General features: G+C 34.5%; 1 protein-coding gene across 1 annotated transcript; it reads left to right on the top strand.

Moving 5' to 3' along the window:
• The first annotated feature begins 18,352 nt into the window (after nucleotides 1–18,352).
• Nucleotides 18,353–19,045, top strand: LOC110716522 (F-box protein At2g17036-like). The gene has a single exon (XM_021895159.1). The coding sequence runs from the start codon at nucleotides 18,353–18,355 to the stop codon at nucleotides 19,043–19,045; it is 693 nt and encodes a 230-aa protein (XP_021750851.1).
• The last annotated feature ends 170 nt before the right edge of the window (nucleotides 19,046–19,215 follow it).

Raw genomic sequence — 19,215 nt, 5'->3', positions numbered from 1 at the left:
AACCACATTTCATCCTATTAATGTTATGACGAAACCAGGTCTTATACTTAATCCTGACTTGAGCATCAAAAAAGATAACATTGCTTCGACCAAAATCCTTGGCTAAAACAGAGAACATAGAATCCACACCAACAATGAAAACCCCTCCATCCAAATCGTACTTACGGTCCCAACACGCATTCTCTTCATTCAACATACAAGCACAAAGATTCTTAATTACCTGCATGCCGCCTTCGACAACAAGAATGTAATTCACCAGATACAAATGCCCATTGAACTCTGCTAAATAACATTCCCCTCTAGTCCTTATAAAAATTCTCTAATAAAAAAAAAAAAAAAAAAAAAGACAATTAGTTGGCATTTGTGTTCCTTTGATATATTAAGCCCCATATATAGTACAATGAGAATTTGACGATTGCTCTGTCAATCCTAATTTAAGTAATACCAGCATAGTATTGTCGATACCAAGTACTCTAAGCATTATGTCTTGATACCTTTAAATCAAATCCAAAATTTTTACGAATTATGCTCAGTTTAAATTTAAAAGAACACCAAATTTGAAAAAATAAAATAGATAAAGAAAAGTTTGTACAAAACAGTATTACACAACGAAGTACTAGATTCCACTTCTTTCCATTTTCAAATAACCAGAAAAACTAATTTTTTTTTTCTTCATCCTCTTTTTACCTGGATTCCTCCACCGTAAACCCTTCAAAAACCCTCTTGGCAAATCTACCAACCGACATATTCCTAAACCTGCACCTCCGACCTTAAAATTGACATTTCTTGCCTTCGAGGTGTCTGTCTTTTGAGATTTGCTCTTTCTCATTCATCAACTTCCCTTTCGATTTGAATTATCTAAAATCAACAACAACAATAATTCTCTTTACCTTGTCGAAATTCAGTTCTACCTTCTCTATCACCTCAATCTTGGAGGTCAATGGCTTGCCAGTATAACAAATGACATCTCCTAAATCCTTTAAATATCTTAGCGGACCACCACTACTTCTATTTTGACCCACCCATTACTGGAGAAGTCAACTTCGAAGAATGGGTGACAAGAAAATCACAATATTTTAAGAAAAAGTTGATCGTACGTGATGATTATAGTATTGATGAAACTAAAATGAAATAAATTATTTGATGCCCCTAAGCGTGAAATGATAAAATTTGAGTGCAATGTGCAAGTGAAAGTTTTATAGACCAGACTATCATACAACAATTTTATGTTTTCATAAATTACTCGTGGTGAGATATGTTATTTAGCTCACCCGCTTTTTTTACATCACATATCTTACATGCAAGATTAACGTTTTTTTTATTACATTTTTCTATCTTCTATGACTTTGGGTATGACATCTCATTTTCTTTACCCTGAAAACGTGGGTTATTTGCTTGTTTTTTTTTTATTACATTTTTCTATCTTCTATGTTATTTGCTTGTTTACCCTGAAAACGTGGGTCATTTTCTATGCAATATTTTTCTTCAACATCTTCCCGTTGTGAGTAGTTCTAGTCGAAGTAGTAAAAATAAATCTTGTGATGTATGCCCTCGGGCAAAACAACATAGGAGTAGTTTTCCCAATAGCAAAAATAGAGCAAGTTGTTTTTTTTGAACTTATTCATGTTGATTTATGGGATCCTTACAAAGTTGCATCAACTTGTGGATCTCGTTATTTCTTGACTATAGTAGATGATTTTTCAAGAGGAGTGTGGACGTATTTATTACTGTAGGCGTCGTTCGAAGTGCGCCTACGTTAAAGCATGTGTGAATATGCTTGGCACTCATAGGAAGTGGGAATTGACACAATACGATTAGGGACAAATAAAGTAGGGAGACGCCAACAAGTTTTTAAGGAACTTGTAAACCGTTCACGGATCATAAAAAGGCAACCACGATAAGGGACAACGATTGACCCGTGAAGGTTACACCCCATTCATAATCCGTGAGATTACTAACTCCATATAGTTCGGAACCACGAAAGGAGGATCGGGGATGATGGTACGAAGTGAGTCATGGAGTCACATTCGCCCGTATTGGCATCTACTCGATCTTATAGTGAAAAGTGATTCCTGCGATCTCACAGGCATACAAACAAAATATTCAATTTGCTCCAAACTATTATTATGCTAAATTGGTTAAATATTAATGCAACATATAATTCTAAAATATTTGTGATCACTTGATTTAACAACAAGATTAAAAAGGAACCTAAACCGGTCGTCCAAATTATCTTATTAGGCGTGATTTGCAATTACATATTCCCTTTAACATGCAATATGGTGATCAAGAAATAATAATAGAATTAACATTAATATTGGAAGCAATTTAAAAATAAATTGTTAGTCAAATCAAATATAAATAAACTAATCATGATAATAGCAATATAAAAATAAAATAAGAGTAATTAAATTAATTAATTACTCACATTCTGCGCGTTCCTTTAAATTGCTACATCATGAATAAACTGTTAGTAACTTCAATAAAAAAAATAAAGCAAATGAAAATTAAATTAAATAAATATAGAGTTGATTTGGTCCAAACCCTCAGTTAATTATAACTTTCACGCCTTGGTTTAAGTATAGAATTTCAGGTATTGTATGGACTCCTTGGAGTGCTTAAAGGAAGAAATAGTGAAAGAATGGGGAGGCTAGTGTTTAGGCTAAAGAGGGAGAAGAGAATTATTTTTTGATCAAGCTTGTTGATGATTGGAAAAGGGGTGATATGACCTCTATTTATAGAGAAAAAAGAGAGGTCGAAAAAACAAGATAAGATCCGAATTAAATCGGAATAAAACTCGATAGACAGCAGTTTTTGCGGTTTTTGTTTTTATCATATCTTTGGATCCAGAAATCGGAATAATATGAATAAGATATCGTTGGAAAGCTCTTGAAGTCTACTTTCTAAAACAATTAGAATCAGATTAAAATATTTTATAGAATAAAATATATGGCCGAAATAGTGAGACGGTTTCAGTTTTGGATTGAGTTTGACATTTTATTCATATCTTTTCCGTTATAGCTCGGAATTGATATTATAATATATCATTGGAAATATAATTTCAAGTGCTATCCAACCATATAAAATTTGGATAAAAAATATGAGGCACAAAAAATAATATTTGTCTATCTTTGAACGTCTTTCAATTCGGATAGAAATAGGACTTTAAAAAAAAGGAGTTTTATTCAATTTCAAACTCTTTAATCTTATCTTTTTAAAAAATGATAATTAAGATCTTTTAGAAACTTATAGAAGCTTCTAATTAATCTTAATTGGTTTAGGATTGGGATTAAATCATTTGGACCCTCCACATGATCATTGGTTCGTAGGTAAGGTGGGCTTAGGTTCGGTTTGGGCTCGGTTTAATATTTTGGTCATAACTTATTCGTTATAACTCGGATTTGGGCTTATATATATCGTTGGAAAGCTCTTTTCAAGCCCCATCCAACTATTTAAACATTGGACCCAGATTATGGACCAAAATAAACTGGATTAAACGTTATTATAAAAAGGACACGAAATGAATGATTTTAAAGGACACGAAATGAATTATTTTGGGTTTAAAGGCACGAAAAGAGGAAAAAAATTTATTTTTTGGAAATGGGCTAGGAATTGGGTTGGTTTATGAAATGAAAATATGGATTTAAGCACTCCAAAAATTAAATACTCAACCCGACCAATAATGGCGGTGAAAGGTTGTTCATCATCGGGTTTGGTTTTGGGGAGACATTTTTAGGTGTCTACAATTACGCAATAAAACGGAAGTTGAATTGATGTTTCTTAATTTTGTTGCGTTGGTGAAAAGACAATTTGGTTGTGATATTAAAATTGTTCGTAGTGACAATGGCACGGAATTCAATTCCTTGCGAGACTATTTTTTTACCAATGGGATCTTATTTGAGACTTCGTGTGTTGGTACGCCTCAACAAAATGGGCGGGTTGAGCGTAAACACCAACATATCTTAAATGTGGCACGTGCTTTGAGATTTTAAGCTTATTTGCCGCTTAAGTTTTGGGGGGGGGGGGGGTGTGTACAAGCGACTTGTCACTTGATCAATCGTACACCCTCTAGATTGCTTGATTTTAAGACCCCATTCGAGATTTTATTTGGTAAACTTCCTTCCTATGATTATCTTCGTGTTTTTGGGTGCTTATGCTACGCTCACAATCAACGAAGCAAGGGTGACAAGTTTGCTAGTAGGAGTAGAAAATGTGTGTTCTTGGGATATCCTTTTGGGAAGAAAGGATGGTGAGTGTTTGATTTGGAGACTAAGGAGAGTTTTGTATCTCGTGATGTGCAATTCTTTGAGTTGGAATTTCCTTTTGCCACGCCTCAAAATAATGAAGCAAATAGACTTTTGTGTGAGGATCATGGTGGTGAAGGAAGTGCGAATGAGGGTGCTGAACTTCCCCATATAGAAGACACCACGGGCAGTCCGTGGCACGATGAAGACAGCCACAGCCAGCCCGTGGCTCCTCCTAGCAGCACAACAGACGTGGTTGTTGGGTCTCCTACGCCCGCTGGTACAGCAGCAAGGGTGCCCAGTAGCTCTTCTACCCGGGGCGATGGGTTTTCAGTGCCCGATGATCACCCACACAGCAGCACCGAGCCTCATAGGGCCGAACAACAGGTAGTGCAATACCCTTCGAGTGACGATGCGGGGTTGGAGCAAGCTGTTAATCTTGATAGTATGGGTAAAGGCAAGCGACCTAAGTTTCCCTTAGTTAAACTCAAAGACTATGTGACTCATACCATTCGGAATAATAGTCCACTCACATCAAATCGTTCATCTGCGACATCTTCCTCAGGCACTGTTTATCCAATAACACATTTTGTTGATTTTCATCGTTTTTCTACAAAACATCGAACCTATATTGCAGCAATTACAGGTGGAAGTGAGCCGAAAAATTTCAAAGAAGCTATGCGGCATGAGGGATGGCGAAAGCCCATGGCCGATGAGATTCAAGCTCTGGAGGAACAAGGCACATGGGAGCTAACAGACTTACCTCGCGGTAAGAAGGCTCTTGGGAGCAAATGGGTTTACAAAGAAAAGTATGATGAGCACGGAAATCTTCAACGATTGAAGGCTAGACTAGTAATATTCGGCAATCATCAAGTTAAAGGTCTAGACTACAATGAGACATTTGCTCCGGTGGCATGAGGGATGACGAAAGGCCATGGCCGATGAGATTCAAGCTCTGGAGGAACAAGGCACATGGGAGCTAGCAGACTTACCTCGCGGTAAGAAGGCTCTTGGGAGCAAATGGGTTTACAAAGAAAAGTATGATGAGCACGGGAATCTTCAAAGATTGAAGGCTAGACTAGTAATATTCGACAATCATCAAGTTAAAGGTCTAGACTACAATGAGACATTTGCTCCGGTGGCAAAGATGGTGACGGTTCGTACTTTTCTTGCAGTTGCAGCAGTAAAGAATTGGAAAGTACATTAGATGGACGTTCATAACGCCTTCTTACATGGTGACCTGGAGGAGGAGGTATACATGAGAATTCCCCCTGGCTTTGACAAAAATAATTCGGGTAAAGTGTGAAGGATGAAGAAGTCATTGTATGGTTTAAAGCAGGCTCCTCGTTGTTGGTTTGCAAAATTAACAACGACTTTGAAAAATTATGGCTTTAAACAGTCATATTATGATTATTCCCTTTTTACTATGACGAGAGGTAAAATGCAGCTGAATGTGCTTGTGTATGTTGATGATTTAATAGTTGCAGGAAATGATAAGTCTGCATTGTTGCAATTTAAAACATATTTAGGGAATTGTTTCAAAATGAAGGACTTGGGAGTTTTGAAATATTTTTTGGGGCTAGAGATAGCCCGTTGCAAACAGGGAATTTTCATGTGTCAGAGAAAGTATGCAACGGACATCATCACAGAGGCAGGATTACTTGATGCGACGCCTGCTGATTTTCCCATGGAGCAAAACCACAGGCTTGCTCTGGCAGATGGAGAATTATTTGGTGATGTAGAGCGGTATAGACGTCTTATAGGGCGTCTGATTTATTTAGTTGTCACTAGGCCTGACTTGGCTTATTCGGTGCACATTTTATCTCAGTTCATGCAGAGGCCGAGGGTAGAGCATTGGGATGTTGCCCTACGAGTTGTGAGATATTTGAAGAAGAGTCCGGGTCAGGGTATTTTGTTGCGGTCTGATAGTGCTCTACAGTTAGAAGGATGGTGTGATTCGGATTGGGCCAGTTGTCCATTGTCTAGGCGTTTGCTAACAGGTTGGTTTGTGTTTCTTGGTTTGTCTCCTGTTGGAAAACCAAGAAACAACCTACGGTAGCTATGAGATCTGCCGAAGCAGAGTACATGTCTATGTCTGCTCGCTTGCACTCGTGAGTTGAAGTGGCTAAAGCGGATCTTGAGAGATTTAGGTGTGCGACATGAGAGTGGCATGCACCTCTATTGTGACAGTCAGTCGGCATTATACATTGCGAAGAATCCGGTGTTTCATGAGCGAACGAAACATATTGAAGCAGATTGTCATTTCGTACGGGATGCAGTTACAGGGGGTCTCATAACAACGTCCTATGTTCCTACTACGCTACAGTTGGCCGACATTTTTACAAAGACCTTAGGGAAGGTCAAGTTTAATTTTTTACTCCGCAAGTTGGGCATCTATGATCTGTATGCTCCAACTTGAGGGGGGGTATTAGAGATATTCTAGATACTCTAGGATATTATTGTGATATAATTTAGGAATTATATCTTATGAAAAGATATAGTAGAATATGGTAGGGCTTAGGGTTTTGTTACCCTAATGCTATATATATTTGTATAAGTCGTGAATATTTATGAGAAATACACAGTGAATATTTGATGAAGTGTGACCAATTTAACAATTATGAATATATATATGGTAAGCCAAAGGGTCTTAAACATATGACATTTGCAATGTACTGGAATTTTTTTTTAATATATAAGCGGCACACAGAAGAGGAGGAGAAATGGATAGTACCATATGTAGATATTGAAAATTTGGATAAGCACGGGAATACATCTGCTTGGGTTATATTGCGGTGCGAGTCGCAATAAAGTTATAAGTAGCAATTAATCTCAATTTCGGATAAAGTTTTTTATTTTTCTTATCTTGAGTAGTGACTATGTAGAGGGCTAATTGAACCTGTCATGATTAGTTTTAGTTTTGGAATGATATGAAATTAATGGTTCTTGTTATTGCTACGGAGGACGGGTGACAAGAAAAATATAATACTACCTTCGTTTCAATATGATATTCCCATATAGAATCAATCACAAAAAATAAGAAAAGAAAAATATTTGGAATCTAACATTAAAGTAAAAAACAATTCATAAATAATTTTGTCTTTTTTTTTTTATTATTTAGGTTACTATCAACTACTCCTTCCGTTTTTTTTATATGCATCACTTGCATTTACACGGAGTTTTAGGAAAGTTATTTGCTTCAATATTATATTGTGCAAGTGGGGCAAGTGGATGATTAATTTATTTTGATAAAAGTACAATGTGGGTCATAAAATAGATAGCATGTGAGAGAGAATGATTTATTTAATAATATAAGTGGAGACCATGAAAGAAAGTGAAATGATAAAATATTTTGAGTGGGGTATTTGAAAAGAGAGAGAGATAATAAAATATAGTATAAAGTTACCAAATATAGAAGTGATGCATATATAAAAAAAACACCCCTAAATAAAAAGTGATGCATATAAAAAAAACGGAAGGAGTATAATTGTATAATTAAAGGGAATAATTTCTATACTTAGAGTCATGTCATCAATGCACAATAAATTAATTTAAACAATAAGAATTTAATATGTACTAAATATACCCACACAACTCCCAAAACTCATCAGTTCGTTCCCTATATAACAATAACATGAACCAAAATCTTTCAAATTAATTCATGTCCAATATCAAGTGCATTGCATTTTACCCAAATGCAAAACTTTCTCATTTGAATTCCAAAGTGTAATACATTAATGCTAAGTCGTTTTTTGTGAAAATTTTACAATAGTCATTTGAAATACGACTACCATAATATTTTACTAAAGAAGACTAGAAGTGTTAATATGAGGTGATGCACTCATGGTTTTAATATGAGGTGATGCACTCATGGTTTTAATATGATTTGATTCAAGTTCCGTGCTGCTCGCTACTCTCCGAGGCCAAGGACGGGGTCGAACCGTCATTCCAGGATTTGCAGTCCGCCCTTTCTTTTGCAATACTTAAAAAGGTCTCTCATGGCCCAATTATTATTACAGCATTCTCTACCATAGAATTCGGCCCCCGAGCGGCAGTCAAACGAGGGCGTGAATGCGAGATGCCAGCGGAATGATCAGGTGATGCACTCATGGTTCATTATTCATTATTCATTAATGTAGAAATTAGAATTAAGAAGAGTAGAAGTGTTAATATGAGGTGATGCAAACACTTGACATTGCTTATCTCAATGGGAGATTTTACGCCTTCCAATTATTTTCGTGGCGAGTGGGTGTAATTGACCTAGATGATTACTGAGTTGATGAACCAAAGATGAAATTCTTTGCCGCTCTCCCTGAGCGTAAATTAATCAATAGCGGTAGCTGTTTAATCATTGATGATGTTCATTATATGCTTAATTCTCTGTTTTTGGTTCCGTTTAATAATTGATGATGTTCATTATATGCTTGATTCTCTGTTTTTAGTTTAGTTTAATCATTGATGATGTTCATGATATGCTTGATTCTCTGTTTTTGGTTCCGACAAATAATGCACTGTTCATGGTTATTAAGATTAGTCCTCTTGAGAAGTCGGGTGAGGATAATGATGAGGAGGTGACCAATTTAGGCGAGAAACTTAAGAAAACAGCAATGTTATTACTTTGTTTTGAAGGAAGGCCAAGGAATTGAGACAAACAGTTAGGAAAGGGTGCCAGACATTGGGGACAATATCTTCTTCATTGGGTATATGACTTCTCCTTTTGCTTACCCTCGGCCTCGAAGAACCTTCGTCAGTTAAAGTCAGGGTCAGTTTGCATGTGTACTTGGCCAGTGCTGATGACATGTGACTATGGTGAGCTAGATGGTGTTGAGAAGATGGCATATCCCATGTATTGGAACTATTTCATGCTATACTAGCACATAACAGAAGAGGATGTATTATAATATTGCACTTCTTTCCCTTTTCAGAAAATAACTTTCTTTCCAAAATAAAAAAAAATCAACCAACTTGAAAAATGTTCATTTTTTCCTTCTTCATCCTTCTCCTGGATTCCACCGTAAACCCCACAAAAACCCTCTCCGCCACCACCTCCGCCGTGAGCGTCACCAGCACCGAAGATGAAACCCTCTCCGCGCGCCACAACCTCCGCCCTTAGCACAATTAACATTGAAAATGAAACCCTCTTCGCCACCACCTCTGCCCTGATCACCATTAGCATTGAACGTGAAACCCTCTCCGCCACAACCTCCGCCCTGAGCACCATTAGGATCGAATATATGAAACCCTATTCACCACCACCTTTGCCCTGAGCACTATTTATTTGTTAGGGTGGGTGAGTGCATAGCGGAAGTAAATTAAAGATGTATAAATTGATAAGATATGATAATTAGAGATTAGTAGTAGAGAATGGACACACAATATTTAACGTGGGAAAAATTATCAAAAAACACACAGACGACGAGCGTCGTTGAAAATAATCCACTATATGAAAAATAGGAGAGTACAAGAACCCTTGAATGGGTGAGTAAGAACTCTCACTATAGAAACTCACAAAGGAGTAATACAAATTAAAATCACCTCCAATAGTGAGACTCAAGTTTGGGTATTGAAATAAAAAATAAGTTGTTTTTTACCTTCAATGGTGATACTATACCCCCTTCTCAATTTAACAACTTATGTGAAGTCTAATTTTCCAATGGTGAGAATCTCTAAAATATACAAATATCACTTTCAATTTATGGCCCACCAAATCCATTTCTTTTTTAATATCAAATATTATAAGTTTGAAAAATGAAAAAAGGTAAAACTTAAATAAATTACAAAATATATTAGAATATTGACTAGGGACCCACATTTTTTGTCAAAAGAGTCTTAAAGTTGAGTATCTAAACTAAGCAACTTTCTTTTGGAATTGCTAAGTTTAGATACCAACTTATTGGTGTACATTGCAAAAAATACTCCCTCTCTCTCCTAAAAACACTCACTTGAGTCTCGCCATTGAAGACGGTTTAATAAGAATAGTGGATTAGGGAGATTGTGTGTTTGTAGAAACTCCGATCATGATAGATTTCTTAGAGAGCGGTATTTGTACGTAAATTCTCTCTAAGAATAGAGGGACACTCATATAGTGTATAAAGGTATAGGAGTATTGGAGGATAAGTAGATACATACTCCAAATGATGCCCAATACTTTATATTTATAGGTGATGTAAGGAGGTGGAGGAAGTGTGTATAATTTTCTACACACAAGCTCTTCAAATTGTCTACATAAATCTAGAAATTTCATGAGCATTCACTACTGCTTCTGGATTCTTCCACCATTCTCCATCAGTTTCTCGATTATTTTTGAATTTCTAGAAACCTTAACATATAATGAGTTGGGCTATGGAATTTGAGCCACATTTAACCCAACACCATTAGCATTGAAGGTGAAACCTTCTCCGTCATCACCTTCTCCGTGAGTACCACCAACAACGAAGATGAACACCGCTCAAGAAACTGGGCAGACTTGCTACGTACCAGACTTAATCCGAAAAGCTAGTCGACTACCTCGATCGCAAAACCGACGTTCCCCCACTTTGAAGCGTCTGCCGTTCTTGGAGATCCGTTCTCCATCTCTCCCTCATTTTTGAACTTCCCATTCAATATGAAGTCCCGGACATCTTCAAGAACGACGACAACTAACAACAACCCTCTTTACCTTGTAGAAACTAAGTTTTATCTACTCTCTTCTTTGGACTCCAATGGTCAATGGCTTGTTAGGACGTCCGACCAAGGTCTTAACAAGGTTCATCTTCTAAACCCTCTCAATATAACGGAGGACCACAATTATTTCTTCTCCCACCCACCCATTACTGGTGAATTCAATTTATTGGATTGCCAAATCCAACATCTTTGCAGTTCTTGGTTGCTTGTCAAACCTACCAACAAGGCAACAACAATAAACTTAAACTTGAGTATAAGACAAAGAAGATTGTAGGGGGTTGGATTTTCAAATCAAGTCATTTAGCTATTTATATATCAGCTTGACAGAGTTGTCGGTCACGGCGATGGAGGAGAGTTGATGCTATGGAGGACAGCCATACCTCAGTATTGCAGGAAACACTTCAGCCTAATTGGCAAACACTTGACATTGCTTATCTCAATTGGAGATTTTACGCCTTCGATTTATTTTCGTGGCGAGTGGGTGTAGTTGATCTAGATGATTACTGAGTTGATGAACCAAAGATAAAATTATTTTCCGCTCTCCCTTAGCGTATATTAATCAATGGCAGTAGCTGTTTAATCATTGATGATTTTCATTGTATGCTTGACTATGTGTTTTTGGTTCCGACAAATAATACTATGTTCATGGTTATTAAGGTTAGTCCTCTTGAGAAGTCGGGTGGGGATAACAATGAGGAGGTGATTAATTTAGGCGAGGAACTTAAGAAAACAACAATGTATTGCTTTGTTTTGAAGGAAGGCCAAGGAATTAAGACAAACATTTGGGAAAGGGTGCCAGAAATTGGGGACAATATCTTCTTCATTGGGTATATGACTTCTCCTTTTGCTTACCCTCGGCCTCAGAGAACCTTCGTCAGTGGAAGTCAGGGTTAGTTTGCATGTGTACTTGGCCAGTGCTAATGACCTGTGACTATGGTGAGCTAGATGGTGTTGAGCAGATGGCATATCCCATGTATTGGAATTATTTCATGTTATTCAAGCACCACTAGTAGAAAAATGCTCATTTGCGTCGCCTTATTTGCGTCACTCGTAGATATAAATGACGCAAATGAGATATTTTGGCTTCAGTTTAAGTTATTTGCGTCGGACATTAGCGTTGAAGGAAGCAAAATTCTGATATATTTTTGCCTACTTGTATTTGTGTCGCTTATATAAGTAGGAACGACGCATATAGTTTTGTTATTTGCGTCACTCATTTATCAACAACTGACGCAAATAACTATGTGAACTAAATTGCGTCACTTCTTTCTGTAATGAGTGACACAAATGTCTACTCAGTATACAAAAAAATACAATATTAACTCACACTGCCGTTCAAAATTCAAAACCCCTAGCAAATTCAACCCCCAAATCCCCATATTTTCAGCAGCAAAACCCTAAAAACCCACCGCTGCCGTTCAACCCAAAAACACCAGTGAATTCAACAGCAATACCTCGAGAAATTTGATCCCAAAAACTACTAATTCGACCACTAATCAAAAACCCCAGCAAATGTGAGGCAAAATTGCCTATATTCGAGCAAATTCGAGCCAAAACCCCCTAATTTTCGAGCAAATGATCGACCCAAAACCCCCTCTCTAAGTTCGAACAATAAAAACCAAATTTCCACCATAAATCCAAACAAAATTGTGAGAGAATTCTAGTTTGTGTTTCGAATTTAGGGTTTGTTCAATTTTTCACATAGATTTAAGCAAGGAGGTTGGAGATTTGTTCAAATTAGTAGCAATTTGTCTCGATTATTTGAAAAGATAGGGTTTGTACTCGATTATATTGTGGAATTTTGGCTCTAATTTTGCTGAAGTTGCAAGCTTGATTTCATCCAATGTAAGACTTCCTTATCTCTTTATCTTATTTTTCAATCTACACAGATATTTGGAGTTCAATTGTAAATGAACTTAGTTTAATTTACTATTTTGCTGTTTATTTTTTTTGCATAAATTTTAGAATTACAAGCAGATTTCTTAGTAACAGATTTTTATGGTTCGTTTTCAAATTTAGGGTCCATCAATTGCAATATATATTTTGCACAAATCAAATAAATTAAGGGTTTATATACTCGATTCTAAGGAATTTTGGTTCTATTTTGGTGAAATTTATGTAGTTGATTTCAACGAATTGAAGGCAAGATCTGTTCTTTTATTCTGACTATTTTTATACTAGATGGAATTTAGGATTCGATTTTGCATTAACTTGGTTTAATTTTACTATTTTGTTGTAATTTTTTACACAAATTTTATAATTTTATTTTTCAGATTATCTGCTTTATGCTTATGTCTATTAATTTACTTTTGAGTTGCTGAAGTGAATAGGATTAAGATGTAATAAGGTGTTCTTGAAAGGGTAATTGACTTCATGGAAAAAATTGTTCTTGAATAGGATTAAGATGTAATAAGGTGTTCTTGAATAGGATTAAGATGTAATAAGGTGTTCTTGTTTCCTCTCCTAGTTGAATGGGTAAATTGACTTCATGGGAAAAAAATTGGCACCAAGTAGCAGATATGCTCACTATATTATTCATGGAATTGGTCATAGTGGCTCCTCACTTTTCTTTGCCAATCTTTACTGGTTATAGGTGTTTGGTGTTGTGGCTCACTGAGCTTTATAGGCTACAAAATATGCAGTTCACTGAGCTTTGTATGTGTAAGCTATGGTAATGGTAAATGTTAAAGTTATATGTGAGTATACTTTGTATGTTTAATACTTTATACTTTATATATTTAGCATTTGTGCAGTTCTATGAAAGTTGAAGTTCTGTGCTATCAAGATAAAGCCTCAAGTATCTAATTTAGTAGATACCGATGAATCCAAAGTAGAACAAATTTAAACCCTATTCACCTTCTTCTTCCTTTTCGACCTCTTATATATTATTGGCTGCTTGAAAAGGTGTAGTTATAGAAAGCTAAACATGCCAAGGGGATCCCTCAGCTCTTTCAATTGTCCGACTTTGAGATTGAGTGTTTATTGGATAGCTTCCATTAAAGATGTGATTAAATCTGATCTTTTTTTGCATACAACTTCCATTCGGGATTTCAAACTATTGGCTACAATGTACTCTGCCTTTTTTGAGGATTCTTTATTAATCTTAGGCTGTAACCTACATCTTTAAATGTGCAAAATGTTGCTAGCTCTATGCCAGACACTAACAGGCTGTCTATTTTTTTTTTTTTTTATGTATTGTTGCTCATTTTACTGGTTTTTTAAAGGGTTGAAAATTAGTTCTAGTGAACATTGAATATATAAGATGGACATGTATGCATATTTTGTAGCTCTTTGTTCCCCTTCTTAGTATTTATTATAGTTGTTTACATAATTGAAGAATTTTATTTTGTTGATTTGGTGCTTAGTACTCATCTCTGATTGTTTATTGAATTTGATTACAGGAGGTGGTGACTTTAAATTGTTTGCAAGAGAAAAAGGAAGTAGACATCCATTATGGACTTGTTCGTATTAAGGGAAAATCAGATTCTGATCCTGCAAGCTTTAAACCTATCAAATTCCATTTATATATAGGATTATTTTGTTTTAGTTCTTAGACTTGAAATGAACACATTTGGTTTACCAACATTTGGGTTGAGTTGGTCTTGGTGCTTGTGTTGTAGATGATGAAGATGTCAATATTGTTAAGCTGTAAACTTATTTGATAGGTTGTTAATACAAGGTGTCGTCATTCCCAAATTAATGGGTAGGCCAATATACAAAGGGAACTCTGTCGAAATTTTTACTTGATTTTATTTTTAAATTTTTTTGTCTCGCGCTATTATATTATATGAAGGGATATAATTGATGGCAAAATATAATGTTGTTTTAATGTTTGGTATTTAAAAAAATGAAAATTGTCATTTGAATCACTCTTTAAAAAAGAAGCGACGTAAACAACTCATATAATCTTTCTCAAACCAGTACATTTGCGTCACTCGTTTATTAAAGAAGTGACGTAAATAACAGAATATATGTAATTAAAAAGAGTCATTTGCGTCACTCATTTAACAAACGAGTGACGCAAATAACTCTTATTTGCGTCGCACATTTATAAACGAGCGACGCAAATAACACTTATTTGCGTCGCTCCTAGGAGCGACGCAAATGACTTTGCAGTCATTTGCGTCGCGAGCAGTTGTGTCGCTCATAGAAGCGACGCAAATGCACCCTAAATGAGCGACGCAAATGAATGATTTTGTACTAGTGCACATAACTTCAGAAAAGGAGGAAGAGAAACATATGGTTCCATATGTGCATGTTCAACATTTGGATGATAAGCACGAGTATACAATCTTGTTCTTCCCACCACCTGCTTGGGTGAGATGGAGGTATCCCACTTGTGATAATGCTGCATTCAACTTGCACGAGTTGAAGTTTCATGAAGTTATTGAGCTTATGGTATTTGACATTATGTTAGTCCTGGTAATAATGTAGGGAACTTTGATAGCTTTGAATTCTTTTATTTTTTCTAATGCAGTATAGCTCTGAATTGGAGGGGGCATATAATGCACAAGTGTTTTATTTTTGAAAAGTTGGATTGTGACTTGTGAGCCATAGGAGCTGAGCAATATTTTAATTATTAATTATCAATTATCAATTATTAATTATCAATTATTATTAATTGTTCATTATTGATTGTTCATAATTAATTATTAATTATTAGTTATTAGTTATTAGTTATTAGTTATTAGTTATTATTATTAATTATTAATTATTAATTATTAATTATTAATTATTAATTATTAATTATTAATTATTAATTATTAATTAATTATTAATTATTAATTATTAATTATTAATTATTAATTATTAATTATTAATTATTAATTATTAATTATTAATTATTAATTATTAATTATTAATTATTAATTATTAATTATTAATTATTAATTATTAATTATTAATTATTAATTATTAATTATTAATTATTAATTATTAATTATTAATTATTAATTATTAATTATTAATTATTAATTATTAATTATTAATTATTAATTATTAATTATTAATTATTAATTATTAATTATTAATTATTAATTATTAATTATTAATTATTAATTATTAATTATTAATTATTAATTATTAATTATTAATTATTAATTATTAATTATTAATTATTAATTATTAATTATTAATTATTAATTATTAATTATTAATTATTAATTATTAATTATTAATTATTAATTATTAATTATTAATTATTAATTATTAATTATTAATTATTAATTATTAATTATTAATTATTAATTAAATTCAGGGCTTATTCTAAAAGATGTTCTCTATGTTGCTGATTTTAAGTTCAACTTGGTCTCAATTCCTAAGATCTGCATGGACTTACACTGCTCAGCTATATTCACTGATAACACATGTGTTCTTCAGAATACTTCAATGAAGCCACTTGTGCTTGGTAAATTAAAGGATGATTTTTACTACTTGGAAGATTCTTTGATTCAATTTATAAGTCAGAAGTTCACAGCTGCAGTTGCAAAATCAGATGATATAAGTCAGACAAAGTTATGGCACCTCAGAATGGGACATATGCCTATTCAACAGCTAGGGTATGTTTCCTCTTTTAATAATGTTGTTAGTTTGGGAGATTCTTTCTGTCAATTGTGTCCAATTGCTAAACAACATAGACTTCCCTTTCAGTCTAGTTGTATTAAATCTTGTTCAGCTTTTGAGATGTTACACTTGGATATTTGGGGCCCTTATAGGGAAATTACACATACGGGTTGCAAGCTTTTTCTAACAATTGTGGATGACTTCACAAGAATGACCTGGGTATTTTTCATGAAATACAAGTCTGATGTGTTTAGTGTATTTCAGAATTTTGTCAAGTTTGTTGAGAATCAAATTTCTGTTTCCATTAAAAGAATCAGAACTGATAATGCCTTAGAATTGTGTGAAGGAGAAATGAAAGTTTATTACTTAAAAAAGGGCATTGAGCATCACAGAAGTTGTACAGACACCCCTCAGCAAAATGGGGTTGTTGAGAGAAAACACAAGCATTTATTGGAAGTTGCTAGGGCTTTATTCTTTCAATCTAAACTTCCTGTGAAATATTGGAATGAGTGTATTCTTTGTGCAGTTCACATTATCAATAAAATGCCTTTGAGTGTTTTACACAATTGTAGTCCCTATGAAAAATTGTTTGGTCATCCTCCTGCCTTGGACTATCTCAGAGTTTTTGGGTGTTTGTGATATACTTCTACTTTGAAGCAAGGCAGAAGTAAGCTAGACCCTAGAGCCAAAGCTTGTGTGTTTATTGGATATTCTCCTAGTCAAAAAGGGTACAAAGTACTTGATCTTGACAGTCATACAGTTTTCATTTCTAGAGACATAACCTTCAAGGAGCATCACTTTCCTTTTCACTTCTCTTCCACCCAAACACATTCTAGCTCTACACCATTTTTTCTTCCTACCCTTACAGATTTTACTCCTATTCATGATGATAATCTTCCTGAAATATTCCATTTTCATAACACCATTTTTGAATCCCTCACCTTCTCTTTCTGATTCTCATTCACTGAGTTCCCTCTCTTTCATCCTCTTCAGAGAAAAAATTGAAAAAGCGAGTCCATGTGCCGGACATTCTCGCCGAAAAATGCAAATGGGTAGTGCTACCCTAACTTTATAAATTTAGGGGTAGTTTTTTTGATAAAATTTTTTAGTGGGTAGTTGTTTTCAAATACCCCTATTAAGCATGTAGTTCTGACAAATTTTCCTTTAAACAATCATATTGGTAGTATCTTTTTAATCTCATAAGTCATAAATTTTAAATTTATCAAAACAACTAACCAGTACAATATTATTGCTAAACATTTTAAAGTATTATTCTCTAATCAGTATATAAAATTGGTGCAATCATGATGTCCACATTCCTATCAATTTAGAAGGTAAATTTAATTTGGTTTGTTAATACTAATAATGCTATATATGGGATTTTTAAACCATTCATGAATTGTTTTTAAATAATCCGAAGTTTGGATTATAAAATCAAATTTAGTTTCTTAACAAATAAAGGGTAATATGTGTTAGGACTTTATGCATTAAAAAAAAAGGGTGATATGTGATAATGAGTTTTTTTTTTTTTTTTTTTTTTTTTTTGAGGGGAATGTGATAATGAGTTGATAATAACCTACTATTTTTAACCTGTTTAAGGGTTTATAAAAAATACTCCGTGAAATTGTAGAAATAATAATAATTTTAATAATGATAATATATCCCATAGAAAAAAAAGATGATAATATAATTTGGTATATTAAATGACAGCTATCATAAAAATCCAAACTTCATGTTTTCAACCATCAAACACTTTAAAAAACCCCAACTCCGTGTAAAAAATTAACAAAGAGTGATAATCACCAATCTTTTTATCAATCAAACCATTGAACTCCCTTCTCAACCATTCAGTTTAACCTAAACGTCTCCTCAAACAATCAAAGATGGCCCCGAAGAGAAGAAGGCAAGATAAATTTGCATATGAAAATCAAAGTGATTTGAAAAATCTTCGAAGCGATATCTTGTTCGAAATATACAAACACCTCGATGATGATAACATCGATAACGAGTTTGAGCTTCGAAGGATGCGCTCTGTTTGCTCTTCATGGCGCTCTTCGCTCTTGCCCCTAAAGAAACCTCTTCAATTTCCTCTTAAACTCCCACCACCGCCTTCTTCCTTATACTCGAAAAGTCGCTCCAATAAACCTTTCACAACGGCATACCTTTCGCGAAGCAATATATTAGTATTTCCCCCTCCTTCAGGTGTAGAACACCAAGAAAGTGGTTGGATTGTAAAGGTTGAACAACGGGCTGAATCGAGTATATTGTGCCTAGAAAACCCGTTGCTTACGCTGCCTGCATCATTCGAACACCCTTCATTGTTTAGAGGATCTTTCGATATGATCGAGTGCAATGTCAAGGAAATAACTAAGTCTTATTGGTTTGAATATGGTAGAAACAATGAACAAAACCCGAGAAAAGCTAAAGCAGTTGTATGTTGGAATAATAATTCTAAAGACAAGTACAATGATTTCACCGTATTGGTATTGTTTGAAGTAGGAAAGTTGGGTTTGTGGAGGCCGGGTGAAGCGGAATGGAGCATTATACCAGATCCTTTTATAGAGATTATATACTGATGACTCCACCTTGTTGTTTCCCTTGTTGTTTCGTTTATATTCCTACTTAGTTTTATATTCGATGATGGAAGTCAAAATGAATAGTCAATGTTTATTTAATATGCTAATATGTTTAGTTTATTTATCTTAGCTTATTTTATGATTCTGTCAAATTATATTCGAATATATCC

The sequence above is a fragment of the Chenopodium quinoa genome, unplaced genomic scaffold (genome assembly GCF_001683475.1).
Source record: "Chenopodium quinoa cultivar QQ74 unplaced genomic scaffold, ASM168347v1, whole genome shotgun sequence".
Lineage (NCBI taxonomy): Eukaryota > Viridiplantae > Streptophyta > Magnoliopsida > Caryophyllales > Amaranthaceae > Chenopodium > Chenopodium quinoa.
Note: the sequence above shows the minus strand (reverse complement) of the source record. Positions and strands in the feature narration are given on the sequence as shown.